At 44.9% G+C, this 21,341-nt stretch overlaps 1 protein-coding gene across 1 annotated transcript in view; it reads left to right on the top strand.

The window, feature by feature from the left end:
• The window catches only part of sdc2 (syndecan 2), a 166,279-nt gene extending 153,890 nt beyond the window's left edge, over positions 1-12,389 (top strand). The window contains exons 5-6 of the mRNA XM_072273009.1: positions 4,705-4,849; positions 10,168-12,389. Of these exons, the coding sequence (XP_072129110.1) occupies positions 4,705-4,849; positions 10,168-10,331 (309 nt within the window). The 3' untranslated portion in view covers positions 10,332-12,389. The remainder of the gene's footprint in view (positions 1-4,704; positions 4,850-10,167) is intronic.
• Positions 12,390-21,341: the final 8,952 nt, after the last annotated feature.

Below are 21,341 nucleotides of genomic sequence, written 5' to 3'. Positions count from 1 at the left end.
CCCTGCTTGTTACTTCCTCAAAGAACTCTAAAAGATTTGTCAGGCAAGATTTCCTTTTACAGAAACCATGCTGACTTTGACTTATGTTATCATTTGTCTCAAAGTACGTGGAAACCTCATCCTTGATAATAGACTCCAACACTTTCCCAACTGTATCGGTGTATCGGAAGGATAGGAAGGTAGGCAGAGGGGGAAGCATGGCTTTATTGGTAAGAAATGATATTAAATCACTAGAAAGAGGTGATATAGGATCGGAAGGTGCAGAATCTTTATGAGTTGAGCGAAGAAATCGCAGGGGTAAAAGGACCCTGATGGCAGTTATATACAGGCCTCCTAACAGCTGCAGTGATGTGGACTACAAATTACAACTGGAAATAGAAAAGGCTTGTCAGAAGGGCAGTGTTATGATAATTGTGAGGGATTTTAACATGCGAATAGATTGGAAAAATCAGGTCGGCACTGGATCTCAAGAGAGAGAATTTGTAGAATGTCTGCGAGATGGCTTTTTAGAACAGCTTGTTGTTGAGCCCACTAGGGGATCGGCTGTACTGGATTGGGTATTGTGTAATGAACCAGAGGTGATTGGAGAGATTGAGGTGAAGGAACTCTTAGGAGACAGTGATCATAACATGATTGAGTTCACTGTGAAATTAGAAAAAGGGAAGCCGAAATCTGATGTGTCGGTGTTTCAGTGGAGTAAAGGAAACTACAGTGGCATGAGGGAGGAACTGGCCAAAGTTGACTGGAAAGAGACACTGGCAGGAAAGACGGCAGAGCAGCAGTGGCTGGAGTTTATGCGAGAAATGAGGAATGTGCAAGACAGGTATATTCCAAAAAAGAAGAAATTTTCAAGTGGAAAAAGGATGCAACCGTGGTTGACAAGAGAAGTCAAAGCCAGAGTTAAAGCTAAGGAGAGGGCATACAAGGAAGCAAAAATTAGTGGGAAGACAGAGGATTGGGAAGTCTTTAAAACCTTACAGAAGGAAACCAAGAAGGTCATTAAGAGAGAAAAGATTAACTATGAAAGGAAACTAGCAAATAATATTGAAGAGGATACTAAAAGCTTTTTCAAGTATATAAAGAGTAAAAGACAGGTGAGAGTAGATATAGGACCGATAGAAAATGATACTGGAGAAATTGTAATGGGAGATGAGGAGATGACAGAGGAACTGAACAAGTATTTTGCATCAGTCTTCACTGAGGAAGACATCAGCAGTATACCGGACACTCAAGGGTGGCAGGGAAGAGAAGTGTGCGCAGTCACAATTACGACAGAGAAAGTACACAGGAAGCTGAATAGGCTAAAGGTCGATAAATCTCCTGGACCAGATGGAATGCACCCTCGTGTTCTGAAGGAAGTAGCTGTGAAGATTGCGGAGGCATTAGCGATGATCTTTCAAAAGTCAATAGATTCTGGCATGGTTCCGGAGGACTGGAAGATTGCAAATGTCACTCCGCTATTTAAGAAGGGGCAAGGAAACAAAAAGGAAATTATAGACCTGTTAGCTTGACATCGGTGGTTGGGAAGTTGTTGGAGTCGATTGTCAAGGATGAGGTTACAGACTACCTGGAGGCACATGACAAGATAGGCAGAACTCAGCATGGATTCCTTAAAGGAAAATCCCTGCCTGACAAACCTATTACAATTTTTTGAGGAAATTACCAGTAGGCTAGACAAGGGAGATGCAGTGGATGTTGTATATTTGGATTTTCAGAAGGCCTTTGACAAGGTGCCACACATGAGACTGCTTAACAAGATAAGAGCCCATGGAATTACGGGAAAGTTACATACGTGGACAGAGCGTTGGCTGATTGGCAAGAAACAGAGAGTGGGAATAAAGGGATCCTATTCTGGTTGGCTGCCGGTTACCAGTGGTGTTCCACAGGGGTCCGTGTTGGGGCCGCTTCTTTTTACATTGTACATCAACGATTTGGATTATGGAATAGATGGTTTTGTGGCTAAGTTTGCTGACGATACGAAGATAGGTGGAGGGGCCGGTAGTGCTGAGGAAACAGAGAGTCTGCAGAGAGACTTGGATAGATTGGAAGAATGGGCAGAGAAGTGGCAAATGAAGTACAATGTTGGGAAGTGTATGGTTATGCACTTTGGCAGAAGAAATAAATGGGCAGACTGTTATTTAAATGGGAAAGAATTCAAAGTTCTGAGATGCAATGGGACTTGGGAGTCCTCGTACAGGATATCCTTAAAGTTAACCTCCAGGTTGAGTCAGTAGTGAAGAAGGCGAATGCAATGTTGGCATTCATTTCTAGAGGAATAGAGTATAGGAGCAGGGATGTGATGTTGAGGCTCTATAAGGCGCTGGTGAGACCTCACTTGGAGTACTGTGGGCAGTTTTGGTCTCCTTATTTAAGGAAGGATGTGCTGACGTTGGAGAGGGTACAGAGAAGATTCACTAGAATGATTCCGGGAATGAGAGGGTTAACATATGAGGAACGTTTTTCCGCTCTTGGACTGTATTCCTTGGAGTTTAGAAGAATGAGGGGAGACCTCATAGAAACATTTCGAATGTTAAAAGGCATGGACAGAGTGGATGTGGCAGAGTTGTTTCCCATGATGGGGGAGTCTAGTACGAGAGGGCATGACTTCAGGACTGAAGGGCGCCCTTTCAGAACAGAAATGTGAAAAAAATTTTTAGTCAGAGGGCGGTGAATCTATGGAATTTGTTGCCACGGGCAGCAGTGGAGGCCAAGTCATTGGGTGTCTTTAAGGCAGAGATTGATAGGTATCTGAGTAGCCAGGGCATCAAAGGTTATGGTGAGAAGGTGGGGCAGTGGGACTAAATAGGAGAAAATGGATCAGCTCATGATAAAATGGCGGAGCAGACTCGATGGGCCGAATGGCCTACTTCTGCTCCTTTGTCTTATGGTCTAACTACTGAGGTTAGACTAACAAGCCTGTAATTTACTTTCTTTTGCCTTCCTCCCTTTTTAAGAAGGGAGGAATATAGTGGGGTGATATTTACAATCTTCCAGTCCCCTGGGACCATGCCAAAATCAAGTGATTCCTGAAAGATCATGACCAATGCATCAGTTATCTCTTCAGTAACCTCTCTCAGGACTCTGGCATGTAGTCCATCTGGTCCAGGTGACTTATCCACCTTAAGACCTTACAGTTTGCCTAGCACTTTTTCCTTCATTATAGCAATGGCACTCGCCCCTACACTCTGACACCCAAGGACCTCTGACACAGTGCCAGTGTCTTCCACAGTGAAGACAGATGCAAAGTACCCATTAAGATCATCTGCCATTTCTTGGTCCCCATTACTACCTCACCAGCATAATTTTCCAATGGACCAGTATCAACTCTCATCACCCTTTTACTCTTTACATAACTGAAAAACTTTTTGGTATCCTGCTTTATATTATCAGTTAGTTTGTCCTCATATTTCATGTTTTCCCTTCTTATAGCTTTTTCAGTTGCCTTTTTTTATAGATTTTAAAAGCTTCCCAATCATCCTACATCCCACTCACTTTTGCTACCTTATGTGTCCTTTCCTTGGCTTTTATGCAGTTCCTAACTTCCCTTGTCAGCCATGGTTGCCTACCCCTGTCATTTGAGAATTTCTTCCTCTGTGGGACATATCTAACCTGCACCTTGTGAACTATTCCCAGAAACTTCAGCCAGCTCTGCTCTGCCATCGTCCCTGCCAGTGTCCTCCTCCAATCCACCTGGGCAAGCTCCTCTCTCATGCCTCTGTAACTCCCTTTATCCCATTACATGTGACTTGTGCTTCTCCCTCTCAAATTTCAGTAAGGACCCTCATCACCCAGGGCATGCCCTCTTCTCATTGCTACCATCAAGAGGAGGTACTGGAGCCTGAAGAATCACACTGAACCATTCAAGAACGGTTTCCTCCCCTCCACCTTCAGACTCTGAGTGAACCCATGTACATTACTTCATTTCTTTCTCTTCTTTTTTGCACTTAATTATTTTTTATACCTTGGTGTAATTTATAGTATATCTTACTGTAATTTACACTCTTTATTACGTTTTGCAACATACTGCTGCTGCATAAGAATAAATTTCATTACATATGCCAGTGATATTAAACCTGATTCTGAAAGATGCCGGTCAGATTGAAAGAGATCAGAGAAAAGCTACAAGGATGTTGCCAGGTCTTGAAGACTTGTGTTATCAGGAAAAGTTGAATAGTTCGGACTTTAGTCCCTGGAGCTTCGCAGAATGAGGGGAGATTTGATAGAGGTATACAAGATTAGGAGGGGTATAAGGTAGGGTAAATGCAAGCGAGCTTTTTCTCCTGAGGTTGGGTGGGACTACAACCAGAAGTCATGGGTTAAAGGTGAAAGGTGAACTGAGGGTGGTGAGAGTGTGAAATGACTGCCAGCGGAAGTGATGGGTGTGGGTTTGGTTTCAATGTTTTAAAGCAGCTTGGATAAGTATTTGGTTGGGAGGGGTATGGAGGTTGATGATACAAATGCAGGTCGGTGGGACTAATCAGAACAGACTAGATGGGCTGAAGGGACTTTCTGTGCTGTGGTGCTCTATGACTAATGACTTTGAATTCTCTTGGTCCCCTCCCCACTTGTACAATATTTACAGAGAGCCATTGTGCAAAGTGACGGATTATTTTACCAAGGCTTAATTCAAGCAAGTAGATTTTAAATTGCTTTGTTTCCTGTAAATCCCACTTTCGAATTTCTTTTTGATTTGTGTAATTGCAGACAACTGTAGCCACCATGGTTAAAGAGGAGACAAAGAAAGGAGATGACTTTGTTATTGAAAAGCCAACGATGAATACCGATGGCGATGATGTCTCTGCAGAAAAACACGCAGAAAGTCTTTTCCAGAGAACAGAAGTGCTTGCAGGTGAGTGGGAGCTTTGATTTAACCTGCACAGGTGAGTGGAGGGCAGAAACTGTGGCTCCTTTATTCAACAAGGACAGAGGGAATAAGATCGATTTTTTTTTTTATCTTTTATTACTTAGACCAGATTGTGGGGTGGGGATACGTCTCTACCAAAGAAGGTGCCAGCCTGCAGGTCACTCCTGGGTAAGGCATAGCACCTGCGTAGCCCCCCTGATCAGGCTCACGTGAAGCCTTGCGAGCAGAAACTGAGAACCAGGATGCTTTCTTTCTTTAAAGATCCATTCTGACTGAATTAATAGTTTGACACGAACTAGATGCATGGAAAGGCCTGCTGTTATACTGTAATGTTCTATGACTCTGAGAGCTGTTCTAATTTTTCAGAGTTAAAAATGCACTCTGTGGCCGCTTTATTATGTCCACCTGTACACCTGCTCGTTAATGCAAATATCCAGTCAGCCAATCAGGTGGCAGCAGCTCATTGCATAAAAGCATGTAGAAATGGTCAAGAGCTTCAGTTGTTGTTCAGACCAAACATCAGAATGGGGAAGAAATGTGATCTAAGTGACTTTGACTCTGGAGTGATTGTTGGTGCCAGGCAGGGTGGTTTGAGTATCTCAGAATCTGCCGATCTCCTGGGATTTTCACACACAACCATTTCTAGAGTTTACTGAGAAAGGTGCAAAAAACAAAAAAAAGTCCAGTAAGCAGCAGTTCTGTTGGGTGAAAACTCCTCATAATGAGAGAGGTCAGTGGAGAATGGCCAGACTCAGAGAGGTCAGGGGAGAACGGCCAGACTGAGAGAGGTCAGGGGAGAATGGTCAGACTGAGAGAGGTCGGAGGAGAATGGCCAGACTGAGAGAGGTCAGAGGAGAATGGCCAGACTGAGAGAGGTCAGGGGAGAATGGTCAGACTGAGAGAGGTCGGAGGAGAATGGCCAGACTGAGAGAGGTCAGAGGAGAATGGCCAGACTGAGAGAGGTCAGGGGAGAACGGCCAGACTGAGAGAGGTGAGGGGAGAGTGGCCAGACTGAGAGAGGTCAGGGAGAATGGCCAGACTGAGGGGGGTCAGAGGAGAATGGCCAGACTGAGAGAGGTCAGGGGAGAGTGGCCAGACCGAGAGAGGTCAGGGGAGAACGGCCAGACTGAGAGAGGTCAGGGGAGAATGGCCAGACTGAGAGAGGTCAGGGGAGAATGGCCAGACCGAGAGAGGTCTCAGGGGAGAATGGCCAGACCGAGAGAGGTCAGGGGAGAGTGGCCAGACTGAGAGAGGTCAGGGGAGAATGGCCAGACCGAGAGAGGTCAGGGGAGAGTGGCCAGACTGAGGGGGGTCAGAGGAGAATGGCCAGACTGAGAGAGGTCAGGGGAGAATGGCCAGACTGAGGGGGGGTCAGGGGAGAGGGGCCAGACTGAGAGAGGTCACGGAGAGTGTCCAGACTGAGGGGGGTCAGAGGAGAATGGCCAGACTGAGAGAGATCAGGGGAGAATGGCCAGACTGAGGGGGGGTCAGGGGAAAGGGGCCAGACTGAGAGAGGTCACGGAGAATGGCCAGACTGAGAGAGGTCAGGGGAGAGGGGCCAGACTGACAGGAAGGCAACGGTAGCTCAAATAATCAGGTGTTGCAACAGTGGCGGCAGAAGAGCATCTCTGAACCTACAACATGTCGATCCTTGAACTGGACGGGCTGCAGCAGAAGACTGTGAACATACACTCAGTAGCCACTTATTAGTTACAGGCGGTGTCTAGTAAAATGGCCACTGTGTGAATGTATTAATGGAGGGAGTGTAGTTGACTGTGGACTACAGGGAGCTCAGCAAGAACTTTGACACATTACCGTGTGCTGGGTTGGGGGCTGACCTCGCCCATCAGTGTGCCCTTCACTGTTCGCTCAGTGAAGATGAGTTGCATTGTGTTTGCCTGTAGCTGCACTAGAGCCTGATGAGGAACAGCTTTGGGCTGGTCCTTACATTACAGGTGACCTGGGTTCAATTCCTACCGCTGCCGTTAAGGAGTTTGTACATTCTCTCTGTGACCGCGTGGCTTTCCTCTGGGTGCTCCAGTTTCCTCCCACAGTCCAAAGACGTACCGGTTGGTAGGTTAATTGTTCATTGTAAATTGTCCTGTGATTAGGCCTTTTCTGCAGTCTTAGAAACATAGAAAACCTACAACACAATACCGGCCCTTCGGCCCACAAAGTTGTGCCGAACATGTCCCTAGGCTTACCCATAGCTCCATGTACCTATCCAGGAGTCTCTTAAAAGATCCTATCGTATCCGCCTCCACCACTGTTGCTGGCAGCCCATTCCACGCACTCATCACTCTCTGCGTAAAAAAACTTACCCCTGACATCTCCTCTGTACCTACTCCCCAGCACCTTAAACCTGTGTCCTCTTGTGACAACCATTTCAGCCCTGGGAAAAAGCCTCTGGCTATCCACACGATCAATGCCTCTCATCATCTTATACACCTCTATCAGGCCATCTCTCATCCTCCATCGCTCCAAGGAGAAAGGGCCGAGTTCACTCAACCTGTTTTCATAAGGCATGCTCCCCAATCCAGGCATCATCCTTCTAAATCTCCTCTGCACCCTTCCTATGGCTTCCACATCCTTCCTGTAGTGAGGTGACCAGAACTGAGCACAGTACTCCAAGTGGGATCTGACCAGGGTCCTATATAGCTGCAACATTACCTCTCGGCTCCTAAATTCAATTCCACAATTGATGAAGGCCAATACACTGTATGCTTTCTTAACCACAGAGTCAACCTGTGCAGCTGCTTTGAGTGTCCTGTGGACTCGGACCCCAAGATCCCTCTGATCCTCCACGCTGCAAAGAGTCTTACCATTAATACTATATTCTGCCATCATCTTTGACCTACCAAAATGAACCACTTCACACTTATCTGGGTTGAACTCCATCTGCCACTTCTCAGCCCAGTTTTGCATCCTATCAATGTCCCATTGTAACCTCTGACAGCCCTCCACACCATCCACAACACCCCCAACCTTTGTGTCATCAGCAAACTTACTAACTCATCCCTCCTCTTCCTCATCCAGGCCATTTATAAAAATCACAAAGAGTAGGGGTCCCAGAACAGATCCCTGAGGCACTCCACTGGTCACCGACCTCCATGCAGAATATGACCCGTCTACAACCACTCTTTGCCTTCTGTGGGCAAGCCAGTTCTGGATCCACAAAGCAATGTCCCCTTGGATCCCATGCCTCCTTACTTTCTCAATAAGCCTTGCATGGGGTACCTTATCAAACGCCTTGCTGAAATCCATATACACTACATCTACTGCTCTACCTTCATCAATGTGTTTAGTCACATCCTCAAAAAGTTCAATTAGGCTTGTGAGGCATGACCTGCTGTTGACAAAGCCATGCTGACTATTCCTAATCATATTATAGATCTCTGATCTGGGCTGATATTTACGTGCCAGGCAGCAGCTAAATAATTAGCTTGTTTATTTTGGCTTGTTTCTTAAAGATGTGCTGGGTGCGTTCCGGCCACCGCTGCACCGCTGCATTCTTCGCGGCCCGGAGGTTGGGGACCACTGCCTTTATCTATCCTACTTGTAATCTCCTCAAAGAAGTCCAATAGGTTTGTTAGGCAAGAGTTTCCCTTGAGGAAACCATATGACTTTGTCCTATCTTGTTCTGTGTCACCAAGTACTCCATAACCTCATCCTTAACATCTAACATCTTCCCAGCCACTGAGGTCAGGCTAACTGGTTTATAATTTCCTTTCTTCTGCTTTCCCCCTTTGTTAAAGAGTGGAGTGATATTTGCAATTTCCCAGTCCTTTGGCACCATGCCAGAGTCCAATGATTTTTGAAAAATTATTACTGATGCCTCCATAATCTCTCCCACTACCTCTTTCAGAACCCTACTGTGTAGTTCATCTGGTCTGGGTGACTTATGTACCTTTAGTTCCTTCAGCTTTCTGGGCACCTTCTTTCTTAAAATAGTAACTGCACTCACTTCTCTTCTGTCATACCCTTCAATGTCTGGCACGCTGCTAATGTCTTCCACAGTGAAGACTGGTGCAAAATACTCACTAATGTATATGCCATCTCCTTGTCCCCTGTTATTAATTTCAAGCGGTCCTACATCCACTCTCATCTCTCTTTTATGTTTTACGTGCTTGATACTGTTTGCTAGCTTGTTTTCGTATTTCATCTTTTCCCTCCTAAAGATTCTTTTAGTTGCTCTCTGTTGGTTTTTAAAGGCTTCCCAATGCTCTATCTTCCTGCTAATTTTTGCTTTGTTTTATGCCTTCTCTTTTGCTTTTACATTAGCTTTGATTTCCCTTGTCAGCCATAGTTGTGCTATTTTGCAATTTGAACATTTCTTTTTTTTAAATATATCCTGCAGTTTCCTCATTTTTCCCAGAAACTCACACCATTGCTGCTCTGCTGTCATCCCTGTCAGCATCTCCTTCCAATTTACTTTGTCCAACTCCTCTCTCATACCACTATAATTTCCTTTGCTCTACTGAAATACTGCTACGTAAGACTTTACTTTCTCCCTGTCAAATTTCAGGTTGAATTGCATTCTGGGAATGAAAGGGTTAACATATGAGAAGTGTTTGGCAGCTTTGGGCCTGTACTCATCTCAGTGGAATTTAGAAGAATGTGTGAGGATCTAATTGAAATCGACTGAATTTTGAAAGGACTAGACAGGGTGGATGTGGGGAGGATGTTTCCTATGGTGGGGGTATCCAGAACTAGAGGGCACAGCCTCAAAATTGAGGGGCAACATTTTAGAACAGAAGTAAGGAGGGATTTTTTTTAGCTAAAGAGTGGTGAATCTGTGGAATGCTTTGTGGCAGAGGTGAAATCCGTGAGTATGTTTAAGGTGGAAGTTTATAGATTCCTGATTGGTCAGGACATCAAGGGATATGGTGAGAGAGCAGGTGTATGGGGTTGAATGGGATCTGGGATCAGCCATGATGAAATAGTGACTGGACTTGATGGGCTGAATGGCCTAATTCTGTTCGTTTGTCTTGTGGTCTTATGGTCTTAATGCTAGGAACAAATTGGAGGATTACTGGGTGGCGTGGCTTGAGGGCCGGAAGGCTTGTTCTCAATAAATAGAGACATTTTTTTTCTGTGATTGTACTTTTTTCTGCTATTGTAATTATATGTGCTGCATGTGCTCTGTGTGACTGTTGGTTCTGTGCTTTACACCTTGGCCCTGAGGGACACTGATTCGCTTAGCTGTATGTTTGAACGACAATTAAATTCGAACTTGAACTCAAGTGCAGTTAATTGTCTGTTTCTGCAAAGATTTTCACACTGCTGTGCTCTCTTTCTTGTAGCTGTCATTGCTGGAGGCGTCATTGGCTTTTTGTTCGCCATCTTCCTCATCTTGTTGCTGGTATACCGCATGAGGAAGAAGGATGAAGGTAGTTATGACCTTGGAGAAAGAAAACCACCCACCGCAGCCTATCAAAAGGCACCAACCAAGGAATTTTATGCATAAGCCTTCAAAGGGTCTCTATTTGGGAGATCACTGAACTGTATTAATTAAAGCTTTTTGCATAGAGATAATGAACACCTTTTCTTAACGAAAAGTTGTGCAGACTTTCCTATAACAAGCCCTGTTATATTTAAAACATTCTCCTGTATTCTTTTAAAACAAAATGCCATCCAATCTACTCTTAACGCTTAAGATTTTGACAGTGAATCGTGGCTTAGCATCCACTCGCTGGGTTTGAAGAAATAAATATTAAAAAACATCTGCAAACAGAATGAAAAGTATGAAAGATACTTCTGTTTTCTTACGTTTTCTATCAGAGTTCTTTAATTTAGTCCTAATGCATCTAAAATTGATCTTGCAGGTAAAAATGATCCTTAATTTATCTTTTTCTGATCTGTTAAAATGCCTTTCTAAAGTTTTCATGGTGCAATGTGTCTTCAAATAATACAAATATGTGTAAATGTAATTTCTGCTACAGGAACTATATTTACAGGGATCTCTACTTTGTATCGAATAGTAGTATTATGAGGTTTATTTTAAACTGTGCTTGATAAGCATCTAGCAAATGAATATCCTGGAAAACAGAGTACACAATTTATTTTTGGCAACCTTCTGTAAAATTGTGCCCGTGTGTGATAGCAGATCTCCTGTATATAAGATCTGATATAAATCTGAACAGATCCAAAGACTAGTGACTTCAGCTGCAATATATGACTGCAACCACAGATGTATGTTAACTTTATCTTGGTACAGTGTATTCCGGTTAATTGGGACACGTTGGGACCAGTACATTTTGTTCAAATTAAGTGTCTGCCCCAGTTAGCTGAAGTTTCATGGAAATAGTTAAAAAACGTATCAAAAAAGAGACATACTGAGTAGCAAGTTATGTACTTAAATGAAACACAGAACAAATTCAAACACTACCAATACTACTACATTATGATAAAACTGTGTATTAGTTCGTAATGGTTTTCGATGGAGGATTTCATCTAGGGTACACTGCTGTGCTCTTTTGATTGGCTGTAAATGAACTAGATCAGTACAGACAGCTAGTAACACGCAAAAAATGCTGGAGGAACTCAGCGAATCAGGCAGCATCTCTGGAAAAAAGTAGAGTTGACGTTTTGGGCCAATACCCTTTGGCAGGTCTTTGGTGTAGATAATGGACAGCCTTCATCTATTGCTTTCAAAACCGTCGACTCTACTTTTTTCCCTTGATTTCATTTAAATACATAACCTGCTACTCAATATGTCTCTTTTTAAGTATATTTTTAAACTATTTCAATGAAACTTCGGCTAAAAAGAAAACTTTGCTTTCAATGTTTGCATCCACCAAATCTTCATTTTCATTCTAACATTCAAGATGATTGTTGAAACTCTGTAGTCCTTGTTGAACTAGTGAAATTGTTTCATTTCAACTCCCGGCTCTCTCTGGCATCTCCAGATCTGAATGCTTGAAACTGCAGTGAGCAAAACGGTTTTGTATTGTCTTACTGCTTATTTCTTGACAACTATCAGTGACCAAAATCACTAGTTCTTGAACACAGACAACTGACATGCAACTGAGGTTATTTAAAGACTGTTCACTCTAAACATGGTGCAGTGTCACACACAACTAAAGCTTGTAGAAACTGTTTGACATGAGTTTCCTGTCTCAATTAAGCAGCATAGTGTCCCAGATAACGAAGGCAATCCCAGCAATTTCCACAATTAATTTTTGTTCTTTAAGAGTTGATCCAAGTAAGTGGCTGTCCCAATTAACCGATGGCCCAATTAAGCGCAATCCACTGTATTAATTTCTTTTTTAATTTGCTAGGAAATGACAGTTTTGGACTAGGACATTTCAAACCAAGAGGTACAGGTTTTCATGAGCCTATTAAGTGCCTGCCCGTTCTCTGGTTCCTTCACTGCCGTCCTGCTGATTTTTCATTGTGGTTGATATGGTAATTTGTAAGGTCAGTTAATTTAAGTGCTATGGTTTTTACTGTTTAACAGACATGTTTTAATTGGAAATGGGGAACATAAACTACTGAATAAATTATGTAGCCCATTGATGAAGTATCACTGCCTCATTATGTGTCTTTTGCACAGCTCTTGTTAATGCGCCAGATTGGTTCATTGTATTTGTGGATAATTTTGAGGTGATTCAAAGTTGAAAGTACATATATGTCTATTTATACAAACATTTTCTTGTGGGCATACTCAGTAAATCTAACACAGTCGAATCAATGAAAGACTGCACCCAACAGTACAAACAAACAATCAATGTGAAACAGAGACAGAGAAAATAAATCAATTAATGTTGAATATTGAGAACATAAGATGAAGAATCCTTGAAAGTGACTCCATATGTTGTGAGAACGTTCAATGATGGGGCAAGTGAGGTTGAGTGAAGTTATCCCCTTTGGTTCAGGAGCCTGATGTTTGAGGGGTAATAACTGTTCCTGGGCCTGGTGGTGAGAGTCCTGAGGCTCCTGTACCTCCTTCCTGATGGCGGCAGTGATGAGAGAGCATGACCTGTGTGGTGTGGGGGAGGTCACTGATGAAGGGTGATGCTTTTCTTCGCGAATACTCCGTGCTCTGTGTAGGTGTAGATCTTCTTCTCAATCCCTTCACCCCTACTGGGGCATAGACTGTTGATAATAACCCTGATTTGAATTCTGAGCGGTATGATGCTAGCACTGTAATATCTGGGGACAAGCAAGAAGCTTTGGATGGGATAAATATGCTTAAAAAAAGGGAAAAAATCAGACCTTTGAAATCACTAAGCCCAAACAGGACATCTCTGGCTGTTAAAGAACACATGGAAGGAACTGCAGAGACTCAAAGCACATTTCTTAAAGGTCTCCAGCTTCAGGATTGGTGTCTCAGGACTGGAGAAATGTGTGCTGTACATGCTCAAAGTTCAAAGCAAATTGATTATCAAAGTGCATATACAACCCTGAGATTCACTTTCTTGCGGGCATTCACAGTAAAGGCAAAGAAACACAATAGAATCAGTGAAAAATCACACACATCAAAGATGCGCAACTAAACAACACGCAAAAGACAACAAACCATGCAACAAAAAAAAGGATAATAATAAATAAATAACAATAAATATTGAGAGCATTGAGATGTAGAGTCGTTAAGAGTGAGTCCATAGATTGTGGAGTCGGTTCACGATATTGAGGTGAGTGAAGTTATCCCCACTGGTTCAAGAGCCTGATGGTTGAGGGGTAATAGCTGTTCCTGGACCTGGTGATGTGGGTCCTGACGCTCCCGTACCTTCTTCCTGATGGCAACGACGAGAAGAGAGCATGGCCTGGGTTTATTTGGGTCCTTGATGGATGCTGCTTTCCTGTGTAGATGGGCTCAATGATGGGGAGGGCTTTACCTGTGGGATTTTCCATTGCCGGACACTGGTGTTTCAGTGCCAGGGTGAGATGCAGCCAGTCAATATACTCTGCGCCACACGTCCATAGAGGTAACTTATTGGAGGAAACTATAGGTGTTATGGCATGCACCTGACCATGCCAGCTTCTGGGTTTAGTCATTGACTCTCTGGAATATGGATAGCTGCTGCAATCCCTTGAAAGATCCAGGCCCGCCCCGCTAATTGGCGCCAGGATTTTAATATTTAAAAAACACCTGAACTGAGATTTGGTGCTCAGTCATCAGCTCAACTTTGTATTGCCCCTGTACTGAAAAGATGAAGGTAACGTGCCTGAACGACTGGCGTCCTGTCGAACTCAGCTCAATAATAAGCAAATACTTTGAGAGGCTGGTCAAGGGCTACGTCTGCAGTTTGCTACCACCCAGACTGGACCCCCTACAATTCACCTACCGACACAACCGATCGACAGATGACGCAATAGCCACAGCTCTGCATACTGTCCTTACACACCTGGAGAAGAAGGATGCTTATGTGAGAATGCTGTTCTTGGACTACAGTTCAGCATTCGACACCGTAATTCCATCCAGGCTCGACAAGAAGCTCAGAGACCTCAGTTTTGACCCTGCCTTGTGCAGCTGGATGCTGGACTTCCTGTCAGATTGCCAGCAGGTTGTAAGAGTGGGTTCCCTCACCTCCAATCCTCTGACTCTCAATACAGGAGCCCCTCGGCTGCGTACTGAGTCCCCTCCTTTACTCCATGTGACTGTGTCGCCACCCACAGCTCTAATCTGCTAATTAAATTTGCCGACGACACTACATTGATTGGCCTAATCTCAAACAATAACGAGCTGGCCTACAGGGAAGAAGTCATCTCTCTGACACAGTGGTGTCAAGAAACAATCTCTCCCTCAATGTCGCAAAAACAAAGGAGCTGGTTGTGGATTGCGGGAGGAATGGAGACAGGCTAACCCCTATTGATATCAATGGATCTGGGGTTGAGAGGGTGAACAGCTTGAATTTCCTCAGCATCCACATCACCGAGGACCTCACGTGGTCTGTACACACCAACTGTGTGGTGAAAAAGGCAAGAAGGTTGGTATGGGCTCCCAGATCCTAAGAACTTTATACAGGGGCACAATTGAGAGCATCCTGACTGGCTGCATCACTGCCTGGTATGGGAACTGTACCTCCCTCAATCGCAGGACTCTGCAGAGAGTGGTGCGGACAGCCCAGTGCATCTGTAGTTGTGAACTTCCCACTATTCAGGACATTTACAAAGACAGGTGTGTAAAAAGGGCCCGTAGGATCATTGGGGACCCGAGTCACCCCAACCACAATCTATTCCAGCTGCTACCATCTGGGAAACGGTACCACAGCATAACAGCCAGGACCAACAGGCTCCGGGACAGCTTCTTCCACCAGGCCATCAGACTGATTAACTCACGCTGATTTGAGTGTATTTCTGTTACATTGACTGTTCTATTTATTATAAATTACTATGACTGCACATTGCACATTTAGACAGAGACATAAAGATTTTACTTCTCGTGTATCTGAAGGATGTAAGAAGTAAAGTCAATTTATTCATTCCTTTAATTCAATTTATTCATTCATCAATCCAACTCTAGTTTAGAACCCTGTTCTCATTTCAGTCTCGTACTGTAACTTGGTCCTGCACACTCCAGCACCTGGGTCCTAACCGTCCTCACCTCGGTCTCTTGTCACAATAGGGAGGATGTCAGAGGGAAGTTTTTTACAGAGAGTGGTGGAAGTGTCGAGGGGTGGTGGTAGGACCAGATACATTACAGGCATTTAAGAGACTCTTAGGCACGTGGATGATAAAAAAAAATGAAGGGTTTTGTGGGAGGGAAGGGTTACTGATATAAGAGTAGGTTAAAATTCATCACAAGTTGATAGTTTCTTGGTTAGTCAGAGTGTCAAAGGTTATAGAGAGTAGGCAAGAGAATGGGGTTGAGAGGGATAATTAATCAGCCATGATGGAATGGTGGAGCAAGACTCAACTGGCTAAATAGTCTTATAGGCTCAGGGATGGAGTCCCAGATATTCAACCACTTGGCAGCTGATGAACAGTGCAAGGAATGTCACAAGAGAAGCAGCTAAACTGGGGACTGTAAAATGGTAAGGAAACGAGATTGAAGGGAGTGGAGTGGAGATTCTGGTGTGATAGGGAAACGAGATAGAAGGTAGTGGAGATTCTGGTGTGCTTCAGAAGAGAAGCAATTGCAGGCATAGACAGCAGTGTGAACAAGTAGATGAATTTCAGATACGAGGCAGTGCTCGAGTGAAATGTGGTCACAAAGAGCAGAATCTCGATGTGCAGTTCAGTCAGTGGGCAGCTGAGCTTTATATCAGCTCTAGTCTCAGTGGTTTGAGGGAAGCCAGTTTGAAGTTTGGCATCTTCAAGTCCAGAATGAACAAAAGGAGAGGATATGAGCATTGTCGGAGGAGATCGGGCGAAGATCTGATGCTCACATCTGGTCAAGTTGGACGATACAAGTTTTTAGGTAGATACCAGGGAGTGGGATAGAACTGATGGCCAAGAGACAGAGGTTGGAGGGATCTCAAAGGTAATAATTAGAATTTGATTAAATGTCACTGTTCTACTGTATGCTTTGAGAGTTGTTGTTTTCTGGAAGCAGTGCAGTGTAATACATAAATTATACTCTAAATCAGAATCAGTTTAATAGCACTGGCACATGTGAAATCTGTTGTTTTGTAGCAGCAGTACATTACAATACATAATAATAGTAAACTGAATTACAATAAGAAATATGTACATATCTAAAAAAACAGAGAAAGAGAGGGAAAAATTTAGAAACCTGATGGGAATAAGCCGTTCCTGAATCGCTGAGTGTGTGCCTTCAGGCTCCTGTACCTCCTCCTCGATGGTAACAGGGAGAAGAGGGCATGTCCTGGGTGAAGGAGCCCCTAATGATGGATGCTGCCTTCTGGAGTCGTTGCTTTTTCAAGATGTTCTGGATGCTGAAAACCCAGGAACTGGAAACTGCTTACTGTTTCACTGCTGATCACTCAGTGAGGAGTGGGGTGTGTCCACATCACAATCTGACTTCATAAGAATCTGTGAATGATTGAGATCACAGTTTAGCATGTGCATACAACTCACTGAAACACTAACTCCCTTCAAGGTCCAAATTACAGGTAAGACAGGCAAAAAGGTTAAAAAGAATATAAATTGGAAAATGATTGGGATACAGTGAGAAATAAATATTTTTCTTTATACCAAGACGGGGAAAATGAAACTTCTGTATTTCTTTTTAATAGATGCTCAGATAGGAGGGAACAACTGATTATCCTTAAAGAACTTTCAAACCCCATGTTTGTAACACCGTGGATCATCGCAGCTCTTGCTTGTGTGACTTGACTTGGTGCTGTGGGGCAAATGAATGTAGATGTAGAGAGGTGTTTCCGATAGTGGGGCAGTCTAGGACCAGAGGGCCCAGCCTCAGAGGAGAGGGATGTCCATTTAGAACAGAGATGAGGTGGGATTCCTTTAGCCAGAGGGTGGTGAATCTGTGGAATTCATTACTTCAGACGGCTGTGGAGGCCAGGTCATTGGATGTATTTAAAGCAGAGGTCAATAGGTTATTGATTAGTCAGGGTGTGAAGTGCTACAGGGAGAAGGCAGGAGAATGGGGTCGAGAGGGATAATAAATCAGCCATGATGGGGTGGTGGAGCAGACTTGATGGACTGAATGGCCTAATTCTTCTCCTATATTATGGTCTTATGGTCTAAAAGGGTAATTTAATTCTGATTTGGTGAAAGGCTGTTTATTTGAGTGAATCTGAATATTTCTGCATTTAAATATTGACTGACGAACATGGACCATAAGACACAAGAGCTGGATTAGGCTATTCAGCCCAATGCCATTCCATCATGGCTGATTTATTATCCCACAGGAGCAGAATTACACCATTTGGCCCATCGAGTCTGGTCTGCCATTTCATCATGGCTGATTCATTTTCCCTCTCAGCCTCAAGATCCTCCCTCCTTCCCCACTCCCCCATATCCCTTCATGTCCTGACTAATAAAGAATCTATCAACTTCTGCCTTAGATATACATAAAGACTTGGCCTCCACAGCCACCAGTGGCAACCAATTCCACAGATACTACAGCTCTGGCTAAAAAAATTCCTCCTCACTTCCATTCTAAAAGGACATCTTTCTACTGTGAGACTGTGTCCTCTGGTCCTAGACTCTCCCACCACAGGAAACATCATCTCCTCATCCACTCTGTCAAGGCATTTCACGACAATGTGTTATTTCTCCTCAAACTTCACTGAGGTTTCCAGTCAGTTCCCTGGATCAATGCGGATGATACCTGTTGAGAAGTAATCACACTGGCCTGCACCATACCTCTGAGACCTAACGTGTTTGCAATGTTTGAACACAGTCTGTTTGGTTATTACAAAAGCCCAGATAATTGAGCAAAAAAATTCTTGAAAAAGAAAGAGATGTTTCATTGTGCAATCACTGCTTAACAAACAAGTCAAATCAAACAAAGAGTGTACCTTAACCCGTTCACCGAGCAGAACAGAAATGGACTGTAACGATTCGGCAAACTTTGGAGATGTTTTAAAACTGCAATGTGGAACTAAATGGAGAAGTTCAGATTTATTTTTCACATGTACATTGAAACGCACTGTGAAATGTGTCAATGTGGCAGCCCACAAGTGTCACCAGTGCCAACACAGCATGCCCAGAATGTTCAGCTGAACAGCACGTGACACAACACAACAGAACACAACAAGCAAAATATAACAACACACCGTCCTTACACACCCGGAGAAGAGGGGTACCTCCGTGAAGATGCTGTTCTTACACTGGTATTGGTGGCATCCGTTAGTCTCGCGAGACCATGGATCTGCGCCTGGAAAGTCTTGCTTCAGTCTGTGTTACAGCAGCGTCTGTTGTGGCTGTAGAGGCCCACATGGGAGTGACAGTCTCGGCTGCAGTGACTGCACTTGAAGGCGCTGTCCTCCAGTGTTGTCTTGGTGCTGTTTTTCCAATGAGTGCGCTTTTCTTCAGCAGCAAGCCTCAGCTTCTCTTCTCCTCTTTTTAGACCTCTGTGTAGTTCCAGCCTCCAGTGAGAGAGATCGCTTGCGATGTCCTACTGCCTCTCAACATTCATGTTCAGTGACTTCATGTCTCTCTTGCAAACGTCTTTGAAACAAAGATGGGGCCGCCCTTGTGCTCTCTTGCCGGAGTCCAGTTCCCCGTACAGCAGGTCTTTTGGGATCCTCCCATCTGACATGTGGTGTACGTGGCCCAGCCAGTGGAGACGGCGTTGTTGGAGCAGGGTGACGAGGCTGGGTATCTGGGTGCGGGCCAAGACCTCATTGTTGGTAACTCGGTCAGTCCACGTGATGTCCAGGATGCGTCTCAGGCTGCGAAGGTGGAAGGCGTTGAGACGCCGCTCTTGTCTGTAGTAGAGGCTCCAGGTCTCGCTGCCGTAAAGCAGTGTGCTGAGGACGCAGGCCCTGTAGACTGCAACTTTGGTGTGCTTCATCAGCTTTCTGTTCTCCCAGACTCTCTTTGTCAGCCTGGCGAATGTTGACGCTGCTTGTCCGATCCATCTGTTGATCTCGGGGTCTAGGGAGAGGCTGTCCGTGATGGTGGAGCCAAGGTATGTAAACTCGTGAACTACCTCCAGCTCGTAGTTGTTAATGGTAATGGCAGGGGGGTGCTCAGTGCCTTGGCCCAACACGTTGGTCTTCTTCAGGCTGATGGTCAAGCTGAAGTCCTGGCAGGCTCTTGAGAAGCTGTCCATGAGGCGTTGCAGTTGCTCTTCAAAGTGTGTTGCCAGTGCCGCGTCGTCTGCAAACAACATGTCCCTGATGAGTGCTTCACGAACCTTGGTTTTCGCCCTCAGCCGGGACAGACTGAACAGCCTCCCGTCCGATCTGGTGTGGAGGTAGACACCATCAGTTGATGTTCCAAAGGCATGCTTCAGCATGACTGCGAAGAAGATGCTGAACAGGGTGGGGGCAACACACAGCCCTGCTTCACACTGCTGCGGATATTGAAGGCCTCTGAAGAAGAGCCGTCGAACTGAGCGACGCCCTTCATGTCTGTGTGGAATGACTGAACTATCCTGAGGAGCCTCGGGGGACAACCAATCCTGGCGAGGATTTTGAACAGGTCGTCTCTGCTCACAAGATCGAAGGCCTTTGTAAGGTCAATGAAAGCGACGTAGAGTGGTTGTCTTTGCTCTCTGCATTTCTCTTGTAGCTGTCGAAGGGAGAAGATCACGTCGATTGTGGAGCGTTCTGACCTGAAACCGCACTGAGACTCAGGATATACTCTTTCAGCTATTTTCTGCAGTCTGTTCAGGACCACGCGGGAAAAGACTTTCCCAACGATGCTCAGCAAGGAGATTCCCCTGTAGCTGTTACAGTCGTTTCTGTCCCCTTTGTTCTTGTATATGGTGTCAATGTTGCAGTCTCTCATGTCTTGCGGCACTGCTCCCTCTATCCAGCACTGGCACAGTAGTTCATGCAGGTGGTTTAGCAGGACGCCCTTCGCTCATTTGATGGCCTCTGGTGGAAAGCCATCCAATCCTGGTGCCTTCCCAGTGGGCAGGCTGTCGATGGCTTTACTCAGCTCTTCGGCAGTCAGCAATGCATCCAGTTCCTCCATGACAGGCAGGCATTCCACGGCGTCCAGCGTGCTGTCCGAGATGCTGCTTTCTCTGGAGAAGAGTTCAGAGTAATGCTCCACCCATCACTCCATCAAGTTCTTACACCACAGTCAGCATTCAACACTATAATTCCCTCCAGGCTCAACAAGAAGCTTAGAGACCTCAGCCTTCACCCTGCCTTGTGTAGCTGGATCCTGGACTTCTTGTCAGATTGCCAGCCCCTCTGACCCTCAACACAGGAGCCCCTCAGGGCTGTGTCCTAAGCCCCCTCCTTTACTCTCTGTATATTCATGACCATGTTGCCACCCACAGCTCCAATCTGCTAATTAAATTTGCTGACAACACGACACTGATTGGCCTAAGCTCAAAAAATAATGAGGCAGCCTACAGAGAGGAAGTCATCACCCAGACACAGTGGTAGCAAGAAAACAACCTCTCCCTCAATGTCACAAAAACAAAGGAGCTGATTGTGGATTACAGGAGGAATGGAGACAGGCTAACCCCTATTGACATCAATGGATCTGGGGTTGAGAGGGTGAACAGCTTTAAGTTCCTCGGCATCCACATCACTGAGGACCTCACGCGGTCTGTACATACCGGCTGTGTAGTGAAAAAGGCACAACAGCACCTCTTTCACCTCAAACAGCTGAAAAAGTTTGGTATGGGCCCCCAAATCCTAAGGACTTTCTCCAGGGGCACGATTGAGAGCATCCTGACTGGCTGCATCACTGCCTGGTATGGGAACTGTACCTCCCTCAATCACAGGACTCTGCAGAGAGTGGTGCGGACAGCCCAGCACATCTGTAGATGTGAACTTCCTACTATTCAGGACATTTACAAAGACAGGTGTGTAAAAAGGGCCCGAAGGATCACTGGGGACCCAAGTCACCCCAACCACAAACTGTTCCAGCTGCTACCATCCGGGAAATGGTACTGCAGCATAAAAGCCAGGACCAA

This window comes from Mobula birostris, chromosome 1 (assembly GCF_030028105.1).
Source record: "Mobula birostris isolate sMobBir1 chromosome 1, sMobBir1.hap1, whole genome shotgun sequence".
NCBI classification, from domain to species: Eukaryota; Metazoa; Chordata; class Chondrichthyes; order Myliobatiformes; family Myliobatidae; genus Mobula; species Mobula birostris.
This window is presented reverse-complemented; position numbering and strand designations above follow the sequence as displayed.